At 49.4% G+C, this 17,452-nt stretch overlaps 1 protein-coding gene across 2 annotated transcripts in view; it reads left to right on the top strand.

Moving 5' to 3' along the window:
• Positions 1–3,258, top strand: part of NKAIN1 (sodium/potassium transporting ATPase interacting 1) — a 40,170-nt gene extending 36,912 nt beyond the window's left edge. Inside the window, exons 5-6 of one of the 2 annotated variants that reach the window (XM_036885322.2) lie at positions 574–655; positions 797–3,258. In XM_036885322.2, coding sequence (XP_036741217.1) covers positions 574–655; positions 797–855 — 141 coding nt within the window. In that variant the 3' untranslated portion in view covers positions 856–3,258. The remainder of the gene's footprint in view (positions 1–573; positions 656–796) is intronic. The other variant, XM_036885321.2, reaches the window with a different exon arrangement.
• The last annotated feature ends 14,194 nt before the right edge of the window (positions 3,259–17,452 follow it).

Raw genomic sequence — 17,452 nt, 5'->3', positions numbered from 1 at the left:
TGTCGTGGGCCAGCCTGCTCCTTCAGCACCCTGGACAGGGCTCTGAGCCGGCAGTGGCGGAAGTGGCCAAGGGGCCCCTAGTGGAGGGAGGAAGAGGCAGCAGGGGTGGATGGAGGTCTGCATAACAGCCCATTTGGGGCTAAGGCCCCTATGTCCAGGCCTAGCATGGCACCCCGCACTTGCCCCTCTTAGACCTTGTCCCTCGGAGGGGCTCCACGAGGCTGGCCCCAACCAGGCACCACCCATTCCTAGTCGGTGCCTTCCATCCCTCCCACCTCCCCACCCCCACAAGATCTTGCCCTCTTAAGTGGCTCAAGCCCTGCACCCCAGAGCTTTATCCTAAAGGACCTGTTCCCCAGGCTCTCTATCCTCTTAGGGGCTTGGCCTACTGCAGGCGAGCACCTCCGTGTCCCGGGTCCCATCGGTCCTCCATCCCTCAGGATCGACAGCAAAGTCCCGCCCCTAAAGCCCTGTAGGGGTCTGATCTTCAGATTCTTCCCGGTTGGGACCCAGCCTCCCATAACTCGCTCCCCAGAGGTCCATCCCTAACCATGCGCTACCTCCTTTCCTCAGTTGACTTCATCGGTGGCTTTGACTCCTACGGATACCAGGCTCCCCAGAAGACATCGCATTTACAATTGCAGCCTCTATACACGTGGGTCTGGTGCTGAGCATGGTGGGGTTGGGTGGAGGGATGGGGGTGTTACTGTAGGTTAAAGAAGGGGAGGGAGGAGTGGGGAGGGCAGCGGGTTCTCTCCGCCCCCAGACTTGCCTAACCTGCCTTTGTTTCCTACAGGTCGGGGTAGCTTCTGCCCCACGCCCACCTTGGCGCCCAGTGCTTGGTGGCTAGACTGACAGCCGCCGCAGCGAGCTCGGGGCCAAGATGGCAGGCGCGCACCGGGCGGCTCGCGGACGCCTGCAGCCTGCGCCGCTCGGTGGGCCGGGAACTTGGACTCACTTGGCCCTTCACAGCACGGACTTCAGGGGTGGGGTGCGGCCGGGTGGGGGAGGGGATCGCGGGGTTTGTATTTTTTTTATCTCCGCCTTGGCGTGTGCTGGGGCCTCCTTCCCTTCTCCCTTTACCTCTTCAGCCAACATCCAGTCCCCTGTACAAGAGAAATGGCAGGACGGACAGATACCCTATCTCACCACACTCACTGACCAGCTCTGGGAAGATTATCCTGAACTAGGGGCAGCAGTCTGGGGTTCTCATCAGTGACTCTGTGTGACATCTGGCAAGGTCCTTGCCTTTTCTGGGCCTCAGTTTCCCTCAAACAATTAAAATAAGTCCTCACAGATGGAGCTCTTTCTAGCTTTCTCATTTGACTCAATTCCCTGGGCTAGGCTGGGGATATAATTGCCATTTTGCCAATATGGAAACTGAGGCCCAGAGATGTGAAGCTATTTGCTTGAGGCCACACAGCTATGCTCTTGGTGGAGGCCTTGAACACAGTATACTTTCTGTAGTTTCAGACTCAAAAACCCAGTGTCTGGTCTCTGAATTCCATCCAATCCCCTTCTAGCCTGGACGCCCTAGAACCCACTGGATGTACACCACACACACACACACACACCACTGCCACCACCTGCCAGCACCTCTCTTAAAGCAATATACCAGTTCTCTTGTTGGGAACCGGATGGACGGAGCACTGAGTCCTGAATTCAACCTGCCCCACAGGAAGCCTTCCTTGATTCGGCCTCTGTTCACCCTTGCCAAACTCTCTCCAATATAGGGGGGGCTACAACTCATTCACCTGCCTCCTTCTAGGTCCCTAAGGCTGCACCCATGATTCTCTACCCCTCAGCAACTCCACCAACCCCTGGTGGCTCCATCCACCTCACCAGTTAGAAGACCTGTGCCTCCAGAACAGAAGAGGGCTTGTCGGTGCTGCCCAGTCACCAGTGTTGACAGACCACCAGCATTTATGACCACAACGTCTAGAAGTGACCTCTAACAAGCCCAGAGGAGTTCTGAAGAGGCAGAATGGGTCATGGTTGGGGGTCGGGAGGCCAGCACCCTTCCTTGAGAGCAAGCAGGGATGAAAGCTCATACCCCCCACCTCCCTCTACTGACACCCCTGAGCACCATGTGTCCTGTGCACTGGCCAGTGAGTCCAAGAGCAGAAGGATCAGGCTTCAGCTTCCCAGTCTGGGAAATAGGAGTGGGGACTAGAAAGGAGGGTGGGAGGCACAGGGAAGCTGCAGGGAAACAGTTTACACACCTGAGCTGGTCCGTGGTGAGCACTCCATTCCTGGCTCTCCACCTTGCAGTAACATTCCCTACTGTCTAAGGCCAAAATAGGCTAGGCTAGGACCCCACCTCACTATCCTATCTGCAGTGCTGTGCTAAGGAGCCAGCCTGAGGAATTCCTCTAGTCCCAGATGGTCAGCCCATGTTTTTATGGGTATACCTCAAGAAGGGGGCGGTTCCCTTTGGGCCTGGCTGCTACCTTGTTACTGTGCCAACTCCTGCCTCCACCCCCTTTCTCTACTCTTAGCCCCAAGCCCCCTTTCTACTCAACAGGTTTAGCCACTGGTGCTTTGAAGCCTTTTGTTTTTATAAGACAGTTTTTGCAAGGGGCCAAGTTCTCTTCTCACTGAGACCTTACAAGGCAGGGAGTGTTCCCCTGGTTTCTGTGCAGGTGGGCTGATTAAAGATGATGTTTTCTTCTCTAGCTTCCTGTTCTGCTCTGTGAGTCTGTAGGGTCCCTGCATGAGAGTGGGCAGGGGCTGGGAGTCAATGTGCTTGTCATTCTCATGCCTGGGGCGTTGGGCTGTGCCTCTGACTGGCTGTGTAGCTTTGTGTAAGTCACTCTGCCTCTCTTTCCTCATCCATAAAATGCAGAGGTGAGACTAAATGAGTGGGTTCCCAAACCTTGCTTCACAATCCCTTGGAGAAACTTTCAATTTATTTCTCTGATTTTAAGTTTATGCTTCCAAATATCCTTTGGATCTTGGCCCTGCCCTCTTCCTGACAATTCAGTTCCTGACTTGGAATGAGCTGGCAGAAGGTTGCTTTAGATAGACTCCTGGGACCTCCTGAATCCTTTCTGGTGATACAGCCAGAATCAGTTTTTTGAATTTTTTTAAATTGCATTTGCTTGCGTGAACAGGTAATATGTGAATATGGTGCAGAATTCGGAAAGTTCTAGGGGTTTGTGTCCTCTTACTTGTTTCTCGTATCTTTTCAAAGATAGTCAATTCTTTTTTTAAGTTACGTCAATATTTTTCTCCTTTTCACAAAAATGGCAACATATTCCTGCTTCTTCCACCTCATTTTGAATCCTGGAAGTCTTCCTCCAGTAATATATGCAATACATAATGGAGTTGTGGAGTTGCCCCCCTTCCCCCAGTTCTTCCACAGTGATTTGGTAGAATTAGACTTTTAAGATGCCCAGGCTATCCTGATGTGGCTAGGGGCCAAAAGCCAGGGGCTCAACATAAGGAAATTCCAGTTTCATTATGCAAACCTCTGTGGACCACTCCTGGCCATGGAAATAAATCACAGGCACCACCTTCAAGGAGTTTATAGTCTAGTTGGGAGCCCACAAGATGGGCAGGCAGAAGTGTGGATACTAAAACATATGATCGATGCTGAGGACAGTGTAGAGTGAAAGACAGTTGTTAGTAAGAGCCCAGGAGGGAGAAAGATGATCTTAGTATCCAGACAAGGGACCACAGCATGAGCAAAGGTGTGGAGGGAGGAAAACACATGGGGTAAGAATAGCAGAGACTAACTGGTTGGAGGAAGCTTCAGTGGGGGATGTACTATTTTCCTATCGCTGTCCTAGATTATCGCAATGTTAGTGTCTTAGAACCACACAAACTGATGATCTTTCAGTTCTGTAGAACATGGACATGGGTCTCAGTGTAAAATCTGGATGTCTGGAGGGTTGCAGTTCTTTCTGGAGGCTCCAGGGGAGGTCCATTTCCTTGTCTTTCCTAGTTTTTAGAGGCTCCTGCATTTCCTGGCTCATGGCCCCCTCCTCCCTCTTCAAAGCCAGCAATGTGGCATCTCCCTGACACTTCTATCACCTCTAACCACAGCTAGGAAAGGTTCTCCACTTTTAAGGACTCCTGTCATTAGGTCAGACCCACTCAGATAATCCAGGATAATCTCTCCATCTCAAAGGCCTTAACTTAATCACATCAAAAATTCCTTTTGCTGTGTAATATATTCACATGTTCCAGGGGTTGGAATGTGGACACCCTTCAGGGCTATTATCCTGCTTTCTGCTTGGAAGGAGTTATATCCTGGTTATAGCAGCCCTGAATGTCAAACCACAGTGCATCAGCCTGATGTGATGGCCAGGAACTATTGAAGGGTTTAGAGCAGAAGCAACTCAGAGCTGTTCTTTAGAGAGAACTGCCAGGGCTGGAAGGGTGGGTTGGAGGAGAGCAGGAAGCAGTGTTTCTCTGCTGAAAGAGGCTTAGGGTTTCTCACTTCTCTGGTAAATGTGTGTCTTGTGGGGTATGTGTGCGGCCGTGAGCTGTTAAGTGTGTAAACTTGGGAGGGCAGGTAATAATCAGCATGAACTGCAGGAGTCAGGCATACCAGGGTTAAAATTCATCACTTTGGAACCAGTCAAGCTGGTTTTCACACAAAGCCTAGTGAAGCTCCCCCAGCTTCTGTCATCCCAGGGCCATCTCCCAGCAACCTCTGCACATTAGAATAATCCAGGTAGGCAAAGGCTGTGATCAATTCTTGAATTTAAACATTGACATCACTTCACCGCCTGACTAGTTTGGGCAAAAGCAGGACCAAATCTGCCTTACCCTCTCTCAGCCTGTCACCTGGAGGGGTGAGGGCAGTTGCAAGTCACCTGACTGCCACTGGAGCTGGGGGCCACACCCTGCCCTCAGCTGGTGACTAAGTGGGTGCCCTTACAGTATGCCCTGGAGTCATGACTAGAGGTGAAAAGTCCATTGAGTACTGGGCTGGGTATCCAATATATAAATTCTAGTTCTTTCTCTGCCCCCACCACCCTGGGACCTGGGGCAACTCCTCCCACCTCTGCCCTTGGTGACGCCATCAGTGAAATGAGAGCGCTGGACCTTGAATGATATTCATGCACTTCTTTACTGCTGACATTCTGGGACAGGTCTTCCAAAGAGTAACTATACTTGATTAAAATGCTTTCTAAATACTCCACTTCCATATCGGGGTCTAATTCCTTAAGATTCAAGCATCTGAATTCATCCTTTAGATATTAGGGATTACAGGAATTAGGGATATAGCAGTGAACAAAACAGAAAGCAATCCCTGCTCTCATGGAGGAGATCTGCTTGGAAGAAACATAAGTAAACAAGTGAAATATATGTTATATCGGATATGTGTCACAGAGCAGAACAGTGCAGGGAAGCGAGTGTGGAATAGGGATCAATTCCAGTTTTAAAGTGGATGTCAGGTCAGTTAGGGAAGGTCTCACTGAGAAAGACTTGATAGAAGACCTGAAAAAGGTCAGGTAGAAAACAGAGCGGCACATGCAAAGGCCCTGGGGTGGGAGCATGCCTGAATGTTGGAGGGAGGCCAGGCGGCCAGGATGGCTCAAAGTAAGGAAAGGGAGGACATGGTAGGAGATGAAGTCGGAGAGGCGGGGTAGGGGGCATGTCAGATACTATGTTGACCTTGAAGGACATCATAAGGCTTCAGCTTTAAATCTGAGTGAGATGGGAAACCACTAGAATAATAGAGCACAGAGAAGAAGACTCCCTTTGGATACTGTGGAGACTAGACTGAAGGAGGTCAAGGGCTGAACCAGGGAGAACAGGTCAGATGCCATCAAGATAATCCGGTGGCACATGCTGGTGGCTCAGCCAGGGTGGTAGCAGTAGAGGAGAGAAATGACTGGATGCCAGTGTATTTTGAGGGTAGGGCCACCAGGCTCTGCTGGTGGATGGATGTAGGGTGTGAAGGAAAGAGAAGAGTCAAACAGGACCCCAAGGTTTTTGACCTGAGCGAGTAGAAGGAATGAGCTGCCTTTGGGTCGGGATGATGCAGAAGGAGGAGGTTTGGGAGTAGATTTCAGCATTGTGGTTTTGGACAGGTAAAGTCTGAGATGGAGAGGTTGAGGCAGTTGGGTATAAGAGGAGAGTTCTGGGCTGAAAATAGAAATTTTGGAATCATTTGTGTTGAGATGGTGTTCAAGTCATGAAAATGGATAAAGTCACCATGGAGTGAAAGTAGACGGGACAAGGACTGAAGACTGAGTCTTGGAGCACTTCCACATTCAGAGTTGGAGAACATTAGGAGGAGCCAGCAAAGAAGGCTGAGGAAGGAAAACTAGGGATCTGACACAAACTAGCATTTTTCACTTGTCTCTCAGTTTACTGATTTCATTCTCTGTCAAGAAATATTTACTGAGCACTTACTATGTTCCAGGCACTATTTTAGACACTGAGGCCACAGCAATGAACAAAATCACCAACCCCCTAGCTTTCCATCTTACAGCTTACCTTCAAGGCAGAATTGATGTATATTTTCTTGTTTAGTCTTTCTAACAATCCTAAGGTAAATTCTATTCCCACCATCTTCTAGCTGGAGCCACTAAAACTGGGAGAGGGTAAGTTACTTACCCAAAGTTACACATCTAGTAAGTGGCAGAATCAGTTTAGATCCAGCCACTCTGACCCCTGGGCTCATTCTCTTAAGTGCTGAATATACTGCCTCCTGGGAAATTCTGATGCCCAGCCAGGGTTGAGAACCACTGCCCTAGGACTTGGGGGACTCTTATTAGTTTTCTGTTGCTGCATAGCAAATTACCCAAAACTTAGCAGCTTGAAACAAAAAACATTTCACACAGTTTCTGTGGGTCAGAAATTTAGAAGCAGCGTAGCTGGGTGGTGCTGACTGGGGTCTATCATGAGCTTGCAAGTTAAGATTTAGGTCAGGGCGGCAAATGTATGAAGTCTGGGTGGACTGGAGGATCCATTTCCAAGGTTGCATAATTATATGGCTGTTGGCAGGAGGCCTCAGTTCCTTTTTACGTGAATCTCTCCACTGGACTACTTGAAAGCTCACAACATGGCAGCCAGTATGCACCAGACAGAGCAAGTGACCAGAGAGAATGAGAGAGAGAGGAGCGTAGGAAGACCTAGTCTCAGAAGTCACACACCATCACTTCTGCCACATTTTGTTTGTTAGAAGTGAGTTGCTAAATCCAATCCACACTGAAGGGATTAGCAGTTAGTCTCCACCTTTTGAAGGGAGAATTGTCAAAGAATTTGTGGATATACTTTAAAACCCCTACAGGGACTCTGATTGTTGGTATAATACTCTTGTACTATTTTAAAGAAACCAAACAGGTGTTTAGAAAAATGAACTGTCAGTCTCCTTCCCTCCAGTCTTCCCTGTGATCTTCTGCATTCAAAAGCTTAAAACCTCAGACACTGGGGCAAAGAGGATCTGCCCTGTTCGCTGATGGAGAGTGTGTGGTGCCTGGGACATGGTAGATATTTGATAAATATTTATGGAGAACTGCTGGAGGACCTCCTATAATCAGACCCAATAGGTTCATTTCATGTATACTTATTGCCACCTGCACATGTCTGTGTCCTGAAGCTGGGGTGCCAAGATAGAGCTGATCCAGTCCCTGTCCCTGGGGGAAGCTCTCAGACTAGACAGGGAAGAATTTAATACAAAAAAATTTTAATACAAGAAAAAAAAATAGGTGCCATAATGGCAGTATGATCACAAGATATGGTGGGAAATCATGGTGGAAGTATAGGAGGAGAGGGCAATCCAGGGAGCCTTCATGGAAGAGGGGGCTTCAAGAGACTTGAAGAATCAAGAGTGTGGGTTGGAAGACGCGTGGAGAGAACAAAATTCCAGGCCAAAAGCACGGCTTGTTCAAAATCATATAAGTATGAGAAAGCCTAGCATGTTTAAATTTCAGAGTTAGAAGGAACTTTGATATTATTTAGTGGAAACCCCATTGTCGCTTGCATCCCCTAACAGTAATAACCAACATTCTCAGAACGCCTGCCATCTGCCAGGCACTGTGCTAAGCACTGGCGATGGCTTGTCTGATTTGATCCTCACAACAACCCTGTAAGTGGTTACTATCGTTATTTCCAGTTCACAAGTGAGGAGACTGAGACTCAGAGAGGTAAGTACCATGGCCAAAGGTGCACGGCAGGTAATTCGCAGGGCTGGGACTTGATTCAGGGTCTTTCTGTCATACAAGTTTGTGTTTGTAACCTCGCATTGTACTACATCTGCATTGGTAAGTGGTCATGCAGCCTCAGTTTGCACACGGGGTGACAGGAAGCCTGCTACCTCTCTGGCAAGTGCAAAGAGGCTGTGGGGACTTTCACACACATTTCAGTCCTGGAGGAGCCACCAGCCTAATTGAAGTGAGGGATCAATAGAAAGATAGGCACTATCTGTGTTACAAGGCAACAAGCATCTAGTGAATAGCAATCCAATACCAATTACCCAAAGAGCTCTGGTGAGAGGTAGGGGGATCAGCATCCTGTTAAGACAGTGGTGGCTATAGATGCTACCAGGATAAGCAGTCTCTCCCAGAGGGCGACTCAGAGCAGGCCTCTGGGACTGGCCCAGAGGGAAGGGCCTGGAGTTCCCTAGACCAGACTTTCTCCTATAGCACTATTCCCATTTTGGACTAGACGATTCCTTGTGAGAGGCTGTCCTGTGTACTGCAGAATGTTCAGCAGCATCCGTGGGCTCGACCCACAGGATGAAACCCCTGCCCCCAGCAGTGACAGCCAAAACCATCTCCAGACGCTGCCAAATGTCCCTGAGGGGCAACATCGCCCCCTGTGGAGAACCACTGCTCTTGACCGAAGAAACAAAGTGAGTTATGGAGGGGGAACGAGGGAGATTGAGGAAAACACTTACCTTGAGCCTCCTTTTTCTCATCTGTGAAATGGAGTAATATTTCAAAGCGTTATTGTGATAATTAATGAGATTCCTGTAAAGCACCTGACACATGGGAGGCCCCAGTAAGTGTTAGTTCTTTTCCAGGGTAGGACAAGAATGACAACCTGGGACCCCCAGTCTCACCAAACTACAGGCCACTTCCTAGACTGTGCTCTTTAGGCTCCAAACTAGGGCCTCAGTGTCTCTGCCTATAAGTGCATTGGCGTGAAGAGAGGAATGAAACCAGATTAGTGGCTCCCCAGCTGCTAAGTTGTCACTCCCATCCAGGTCCCATTAAAAAAACAGAACATTGCTTAATAATTCATTTATTTCCCATTTGCAAGACAGCTGTCCCAGCTCTGTGGGGCAGGGCTCCGCAGGGGGGAGAGTGGGTGATCTTGGCCCCAGAGATTCTCCTGTTGGTTTGGGCAACCTCTTCCCACTTATGTATGGGATGGCTCTCTGGCTTCCAGCAATACAGTGAAAGCACAAGGACCCTGTTCTGCCTTCAGAGGCTCCCAAACACCAGAAGAACTGAGAGAGCAGACACAACCAAGCCCCAGTGCCAATGTCAAAGGTCCTGCAGCTATTGTGCCCAACCCTGGCCTGCAGTTTCACATATGCCATGGGCTCATTTGCTGATTTTGTCACCACTACACAGACAAGGAAACAGGTTCGCAAGCCCTGTGTCACCTGCCAAGGACACTGACTTCCAAACTCTCACCCTCCAGGTGAGCACAACCTGTAGGCATCTATGTTCACCGTCCTGGTTTCCTGCCTTTGTGTTCAGGGAGAGTCCTTGGGGTGACTAGGGGGTTTGTGAACAAAGTCAGAAATAAAGCCCTGGGGGCCCAGAGGGCAGGTTGCTACTGATAGAGGAGAGTAATCAACATTAAACACTCATCAAGTCCTTACTTACATAACCCCCTTAATCCTCCGCGACCCTGTGAAACAGCTACTGTATTTCCCTTTTCTAGGTAGAGAAACCGAGGCATAGAGAGCTTAAGTAGGATTTCACAGGTGGTAAAGTGGGAGGACAACGCCTGCTTGTTGAGGCCTGGCTGGGTAATGATATCGTTCATCCTCCCCACCATCGCCCCCAGGGTTACAGCCCGTTTTACTCTGGCCTTCTCTGTTTTCACAATCTTGCTCTCATTTACCGCCTTTCTCAGAACACCGGCGAGCACGGCGGTCACAGCGACACCTGCTGGCCGGCGCTGCCCCCAGATATCTAGACTGGGAGGAGACCGCCCCTCCCCACCGGGACTCCCTGGGTCCGTGTCCTCCTGACGCCTGGCCATCCAACTGCCCAGCCGGTGCCCACCCTCTCCCTCTCCTTTCTTGCTCTTGGCCTCGTAAAGCTCATGGACTCTGGAATACACAGACCCAGGGCTTGTGTTCCCACACTGCCACTTAACTAACAGGGTTATCTTGGCCAAGTCTGATTTCTCAGAAACTCAGTTGCTTCACTTATAAAATGTCTCTTGGGCAGTGTTCCCTGAGGTGGTAGTGAATGTGAAATCTGAAGTGTGAGGTCCCCTCCCCTGACCTCCAGACATTTGTGTTAGAGGAGGTAGGGGGCCTGGGGGAGGAGGGAGGAATGTTTGAGTACAGGAATGTGGCGTCTGCCTGCCTTAGAGCCGGATTTTGACCCAATAGGATTTGACTCCAGTCTGTGAACCTTGGAATCCCTGCCCTTCCCTGGCACCACAACCCTTCCTGAAAGATGACAGCTCTGGGATCACCGTGGATGGGACAGGGAGGCTTCAGGGAAGAAGGCAGATGGGGAGCTGGGGTTGGGAGAAGGTCAGAGCGAAGTGGGGAGGGAAGTGGGATTGACCAGGAAGGTAACTTCTTGCCTCAGTTTAGTGGGTCATTGTAGGCAGATGGCCTGCTGCTCTGAGCCTCAGTATTTCCATCTTTGAAATGACGCTAATGATGTGTATCTTTGGGTTATAAAGGGTAAGGGTAAGGGCTTTGGAAATTGTAAAAAGCTGTATGCAGGGGAAGACTGACTATCTTGAGTGGCCTTAGTTCTCCTTGCCAGACCACACTCTGGAGCAGTCTGGAGGGACCTGAATCTCAACTCTGAACCCCAATGGGGTCTCCCCCGTCCTGGGGCAGCTCTGGAAGCTGCTTAGACTTTCCTCCAGACCTCGCCTTCCTCCACCTGCCTCTGCAGCCCCAGCCTGCCCTCCTGGGGTGGCGAAGGGCAAAGGGCCCATCTCACTGTCACAGAACTCGGCCCTGAGAACCAGCGACACTCTCCTCCTGCCTTCTCTTCACTCCCTGATCTGCTCAGCTCCTTGCAGCCTCTGCCCAGAGGCCCCATCGGTCTCTCCAAGCCTCCTTTGTGATAAGTACTCTCAATGCCCAGAGGTGAGAACAGCTCCTGGAAGGGAAAGGAACTGTTCCAGGTCTGGGGATGACCATCTGTCCATCCCTGTGGCCTTCAAGGACTGGCCAGTGGTCTGGACCTTATGGGCATACTGCTGCTGGGGTTGCACCTAGGGTATCCAGCCCAGTCCTGTTGGCCTCAATAGGTATTTCTTGAGGAAGCAAATGAATGAATAAATTAATGAATAGAAGGATAGGTACTGTAGTTATTCCCTTTTTAAAATGAGGAAACTGAGGCTCAGTGAGGCAAAGTGCCCTTTCCCTTGCCAGGCCGACGGCCGCAACTGGACTCCTGGTCTCTGACTCTGGAGCCCTGTTCTCCTGCCTGTGGAGATTCTGCTTCTTTGCCTGGGTCCTGCAGCATTTCATGCTCTCCATGGGCATGGTAAGAACTATTGATCGAATTCCCTGGGTCTTAGGGGACCTGGGCTCCCCACACTGGCCACCGTCTTCTCCCTAGAAAAGGTGTAAGAGACCTCATCCTGGCGGAGGCCACAGCCCCCCCTCCAGGGTTAATGCACAGTGCTGGGGACCACCTCTCGGCCCACTGAGAGCTGGATCATCACCACCATGAGCTCTTCGAGGCCCTCTAAGGCACTCTGACCTCTCTGACATGGCCAGGCCAAGGTTCCAGATCTGGGGCCTTGCCCAAGAGTAAATCTCTTTCCCTCTCCTAGCCTCAGTTTACATATGTAAAATGCAGACCCTTTCTGTCTCTCTCTCCCTGTTGTGTTTGTAAGGAGCCATGCATCACAGAGCTCAGTATATATGTGTCCTTTCTGTCCCATGTCCTCACTGTAAGGTAAATCAGCACCTCCATTGTGAGGCCAGTGCCACGGACCACCAAGGACTCTCAGTTTGGGCTGGCCAGGGAGAGGTGGGCTGGCCAGTGACTGCAGCAGCCATGGTCAGGTCAAATGAGGCTCTGGTTGCCTTCCTTTCTACCAGAATATCACTCGTCCACCCTCCAGGGGTTGCTCAGCGGGCATCCTTGGCCTGGCTCCCCAGCGGGTTTATAACCTCTGTTCCAATGACCTATTGCTGTATAACAAACCAGACCCAAACCTAGTGGCCCAAAACATTTATCTCACAGTTCTGTGGGACAGGAAGTCTGGAAGGCCTCAGCTGGGTTAGTCTGATCCATCTGGTGTCAACTGGGGTTACTTGGCAATATTTAGTGGGTGACTAGTCTGGCCTGAGAGTCCAAGATACCCATGAGGCTTCACTCACATGCTTGGTGCCCTGGTGGCATGAGCAACAAGACTGAGCTCAGCCAGCCCCTCTCCAGTAGTCTCAGGGTCTTCCCACATGGATTCTCCAGCAGGACTGGAGTCTGACATGGTGACTAGAGCACCTAGAGACTAGGCTGGGAACTGCCAGTCCTCTTAAAAGTGAGGTTTGGAACTGGCACCATATCATGTCCACCATAGTCCATTGGCTAAAGCAAGCACAAGCCAGCTGCAATTCAAGAGGAGGAACCACTGACCCTACCTCTTAATAGGAGGATTGGAAAAGAATTTTTGACCACTTTAATCTGCCACACTGTCTAAAGTCTCCCCATCTCAAAGTAATGCTCTGTTCTCCTAAATTGAAAACAACACACATACCCTCAGCTCCTACAGGGCAAGAAGGATAAGATTGTAGTGGTGAAGGAAACGGGGCTGTATCCTAAGGAGTGGAGAGTCCCCCATATTGAAGGCCTCTTGTTTCTTCTGAGTTCTTTGAGGGGGTTGGATTTGCAGATGGGCTTGGGGTAGAGGCTGGAGAGAATGGCAAATGCTCTGCCTCTAGGTTGAGAAGAATTTTAGAGGCCCTGTGGGACAAACTGGCTTTAAAAAAAAGTGAGAAAGGGGACAGGCAAAGGCCTGGGGGAACTTCAAGGGGGTGAACTGAATGAAAATTTCCCTGTGGAAGAGGAATTTAAGACAGATGTCTAATATTCACATTCATTCAGGCAACAGTTGCCTACCAGCACCTACTGGTGCTAAGCATTGCAAACATGATGGTAAGATTACTCCCTGCTTACCATCTAATGGAGGAAGCAAACAAACCATAAAAATGTTAAAAGATTGATAAAATAACTACAAATTATGATCAATAACTACAAATTAAGGAAATGTACAAGTTGCTGAGAAAGAAATAAAACAGGGACCAACTTTAGATATTAAAACCCTTGCTGCACCTCCAACCAAATCTTCAGTAAAGTCTGCATCTCCACCTTGTTCTCTTGTCTCTGGGACACATTTTGTTAAGCCAGATTTAGAACTCAGCCTCTTTCTCTCATTTCCACAAAATGCCCTTCACACAGGAGAACAAGGTGGAGATGCTTCCATGAACTGAACCAATTAAACATGAACAAGAGCTCAAATTCCTAGCAGATCATAAGAACCTAAGCTCCAGCCTTCCTCTGCATCTCACGGGATTTTTCAGACATTTTGCAAGCATGGAGGATTCAAATGATCTCTCACAATCTCTCTTCACAATCCCTTGAAGGGTCACAGACCAAAGGAGAGTCACTGCCCATATAACTGGAGCACATTGGAAGCAGATGTAGTCTATAACAGAGGTCTGCAGGAGGCACACAGGAGCACAGCCTTGAAACACATAGCTGGGGAGCTGATCATTCTTCTGGGTGAGTTCAGAGAAGACTTCACAAAGGAGGGGACATTTGAGCTGAGCCTCTACAGATGGAGGCATCAGGAAGAATGAATTAGTTGGTATAAGGCCAGATTGCTCTTACACAGAGACCCTACCATGCAGTGGCTTTAAAAATAGAGAAGTATGTACCCTTTGCACATAGCAGCCCCCATGGGACTAGTCCAGGTGGATGGGAAGCTCTGCACCTTGTGATTATTCGGGGATCTAGGCCATTCTCTACAAAGTTGTTGTCATCAAGGGCTCTGCAGCTGTCTCAACCCTCACACACACACACCTCTACTGTCTGCTTTTCTGCTGGTCACTCTGCACATGTGCCCTTGTCTCTCCCTTACTCTGCCTGTGCCTGTGTTGTAGATCAAAAAAGATATAGCATGGGGCTGACTCATCCTTTCACTGAAAAGATAGGATGGACCAACATCCAGGTCCTTCCCAGACTGGTTCCACCAACCTCCAACTTCAGGAGCCAAGTGACAGAAAGTGTAATGCCCACGAGTGGAAGCACAAAGTTAGTGATGGCACTGTTAGCTGAACAGCCCAGGAACAGGCCGGACTGCAGGTTCTCAAGTGATGTCACCAGGGACTGGTTTTTCTCTCTTCATCTCCCGGTGACAAGGCCTCTGGATTGGCTCAGCTCCCAGAGATGCCCTCAGGCGGGTGAGATACAACAGTCTCCTTCCTCCCCAGGCGGGCCTAACTCCTCAAACCCATTCTGATTGGACTGGTGTAGGTCATGTATCCAAGCGTGAGTCAATCATCACAGCCCAGGGAAAGTGACAAAAGATTGGCTGAGCCAGGTCACATGCTCGCTTTATCCCTGATGCTGAGTATGTAGCCTCAACGTTTCTTCCCCTTCCCCAAATCAGTTCAGTTTATTCCTGCCTCCTGGCCTTGACCTGTACCTTCCCCCTGGCCAGAAGTGCTCTTTCTTTTCCTGCTTTCTGAGACACAGATTGAATGCCACCCATTCAGTTTGGTTCACAAACATTTGCTGAGTCCTCTCCTTTCACAGAGGCTCTATAGACACAGAGAAGAAACAGATACAGTCCCTGACCTCTAGGAAATCACAGTACAGTGAATAATATTAAAAGCTACCATTTACTGAGTGTCTGTTGTGTGCCAGGCTGTATGCCCTGTCATATACCACTTCACTTAATTTACACAAAAATGGTGACCAACATCCTTATTAGCCTCTGTGCACTCCCTTTGTCACCTCAGACTGTGAGCTTTTGGAAAGTCCACCAACCTCTGACCACCTTTTCAAATTTGTCCCATGCCAGGCCTCATTCTTATCTGCGTGCACCACACTGACTTTCTTTCAAGCCTTTGAATATACCATGCTCCCTTCTACCTCAAGACCTTTGCACATGTAGGTACCTCCATCTAAAATGCTCTTTCTCCTAATTTGCCTAATTATCCTATTGGTCCTTCAGATCTTAAATCAAACATTCCTCTGAGGGGGTCTTCCCTGACCTTCCAGACCCAGGACAGGGCCTCTGCTTAGAAGCTTTTGGAGCACCGCAGCCTCCTTCATAGTATTTTATTACTGACAGGTATAATTATAAACTTATTTGCATTTAGTGGCTGTTATCAGTCTCCCCACCAGACAGTTTATTCCCATGAGGGCAAGACTGGGGTCTGTTCTGTTTACCAGATGGTTTTACCTAGCTCATAAAAAAACTCAGCGAATATTGAATAAGTTGTATATCTAAACCCCCAACCCATAACAGGGAGGGGCTGTGTCAATACCTATTAATGCTGTTATAACCCAGAATGTGACAAAACAATGCTTAATTTGGAGGCAAGTGGTACAGACATTAAGTTCAATGGTTGTTATAAAAGAAAAATAGTTAATGATGTAAGCTTAGGAGACAGTGAAGAGTTCAGACAGACTTGGCTCTGGGATTCAGCTTTTGCAAGGGTTTAGGACAACTTCAAGGAGTTAAGGGAAAACAGTCCCAAGATTGCTTTTCTTATGTTGAAGCTATTGGAAAACATGCTCTCTGTTCTGGAACTGAGATCTGCAAAGACAATGAAAGCCTAGGGCTGCCTGTAGTCATCTTGTTTGGCTTCATGGAAAGAGAACTGAGGGATAATGGGAAAGATGGAGCCCTGAAAACTTCTTTTAAGCCCTGGGATCCAGCCATTCCTAAAATGAGTATACTTCCCACTAATTCTCCACCCCTTTACCGCCCACCCCCACCCCACCTTTTTTTGGCTTTAGTTAGTTTGTGATAGGTTTCTATCATTTGCAATTGCTAGAATCCTGGTTAACACATATTCAAATAAGTCCAATCTAGATCTTAAGCAGGCAGGAAACCCAAGTCAAATCATAAAAGGTGTAGCATAGAACCTGGCACATGGTAGGCACTCATCTCTCAGAAAACACTGTTCCCTATCCTTTTCCACCAAAGTGCAGAGTACCATTTTAATTGAATAATAATTATTATTTGTCATTAAGTGTTCACTGTCTTCCAACTGTACTGAAAGCTTCATTTGTGTAGGGACTGTAACTCACTATGGTCCTTACACCCAGCACATGATCTAGCATGGAGGTGATCGGTAAATATCTCTTGAATTAATGGCTGAATAAATAATTAGGCTGTAATTACATGGTAATTAAGAGCATAGGCTTCAGGGTGAGAAAGACTCCAAAAATGCTTAAGTCAGACCCCAGGTTTAAGTCCTGCTTCTCCCACTTCCTAGCTGTTAGTATGGACAAGCCACAGAAGTTATTCTTAGCCTCAGTTGTTCTAAGATGAGGATGATAATGTTATCTATTTTATGGAATCTTGTATGGAATAAATGGAAATGTGTGTGCGAAGTATTAGCACAGCTATTAAGACAGTTCTTCCTAGCAAGTACAAAATACATGTTCGTTAAGGGGATGACAACAAGCCTCACTTTCATTCTCTCAAGCCACTCTCCAACGGCCCTGTGAAACACGATGGGTCATCATCAAGTCACAGAACAGGAAACAGGACCCAGACAGGGTCAGGACTTGCTCCAGGATTCTGGAGCCTCGGATCTGCTGGGCGGGCCCTGCAAGGACCAGCAGGCGGGGCTGCGGAGGGAGCGGCGTAGGAAACTTCAGTGGCCAACTAGGAGCTCAGATTCGGCGTCGGGTCCCCCTGGCCCGGCTCGTTGCGCCCCCTCGTACTCGCTCCTCGCTCGGCCCCCTCCAGTAGTTCTGTTTGCCCCACTTAGGGTCCCTCCGCGGCAGCGAGGCTCCCTTCCCCGCTCTCCCAGAGGTTAGGCCCCTTCTGACTGGGCCAAAGGGGCCTAGGGTCCCGCCCTCCCCGGCCCGCCCCTCACCTTCCGCCCCGCCCCTCACCTTCCGCCTTCAGACCCCGCCCCGCAACACCTTCGGCCCGCCCCTCGACTTCCCTCTCTCTGGGCTCCGCCCGCCTCTCCCCACGGCCTCCTCCGGGAGTTGAGCCCCGCCCCTACCCCCCCAGGTTCGGGCCCCGCCCCTCAGCCCCAGGGACTCTTTGTTCCCGAGCGGACGGCCCAGGTCTG

Source organism: Manis pentadactyla, chromosome 4 (genome assembly GCF_030020395.1).
Source record: "Manis pentadactyla isolate mManPen7 chromosome 4, mManPen7.hap1, whole genome shotgun sequence".
Lineage (NCBI taxonomy): Eukaryota > Metazoa > Chordata > Mammalia > Pholidota > Manidae > Manis > Manis pentadactyla.
Note: the sequence above shows the minus strand (reverse complement) of the source record. Positions and strands in the feature narration are given on the sequence as shown.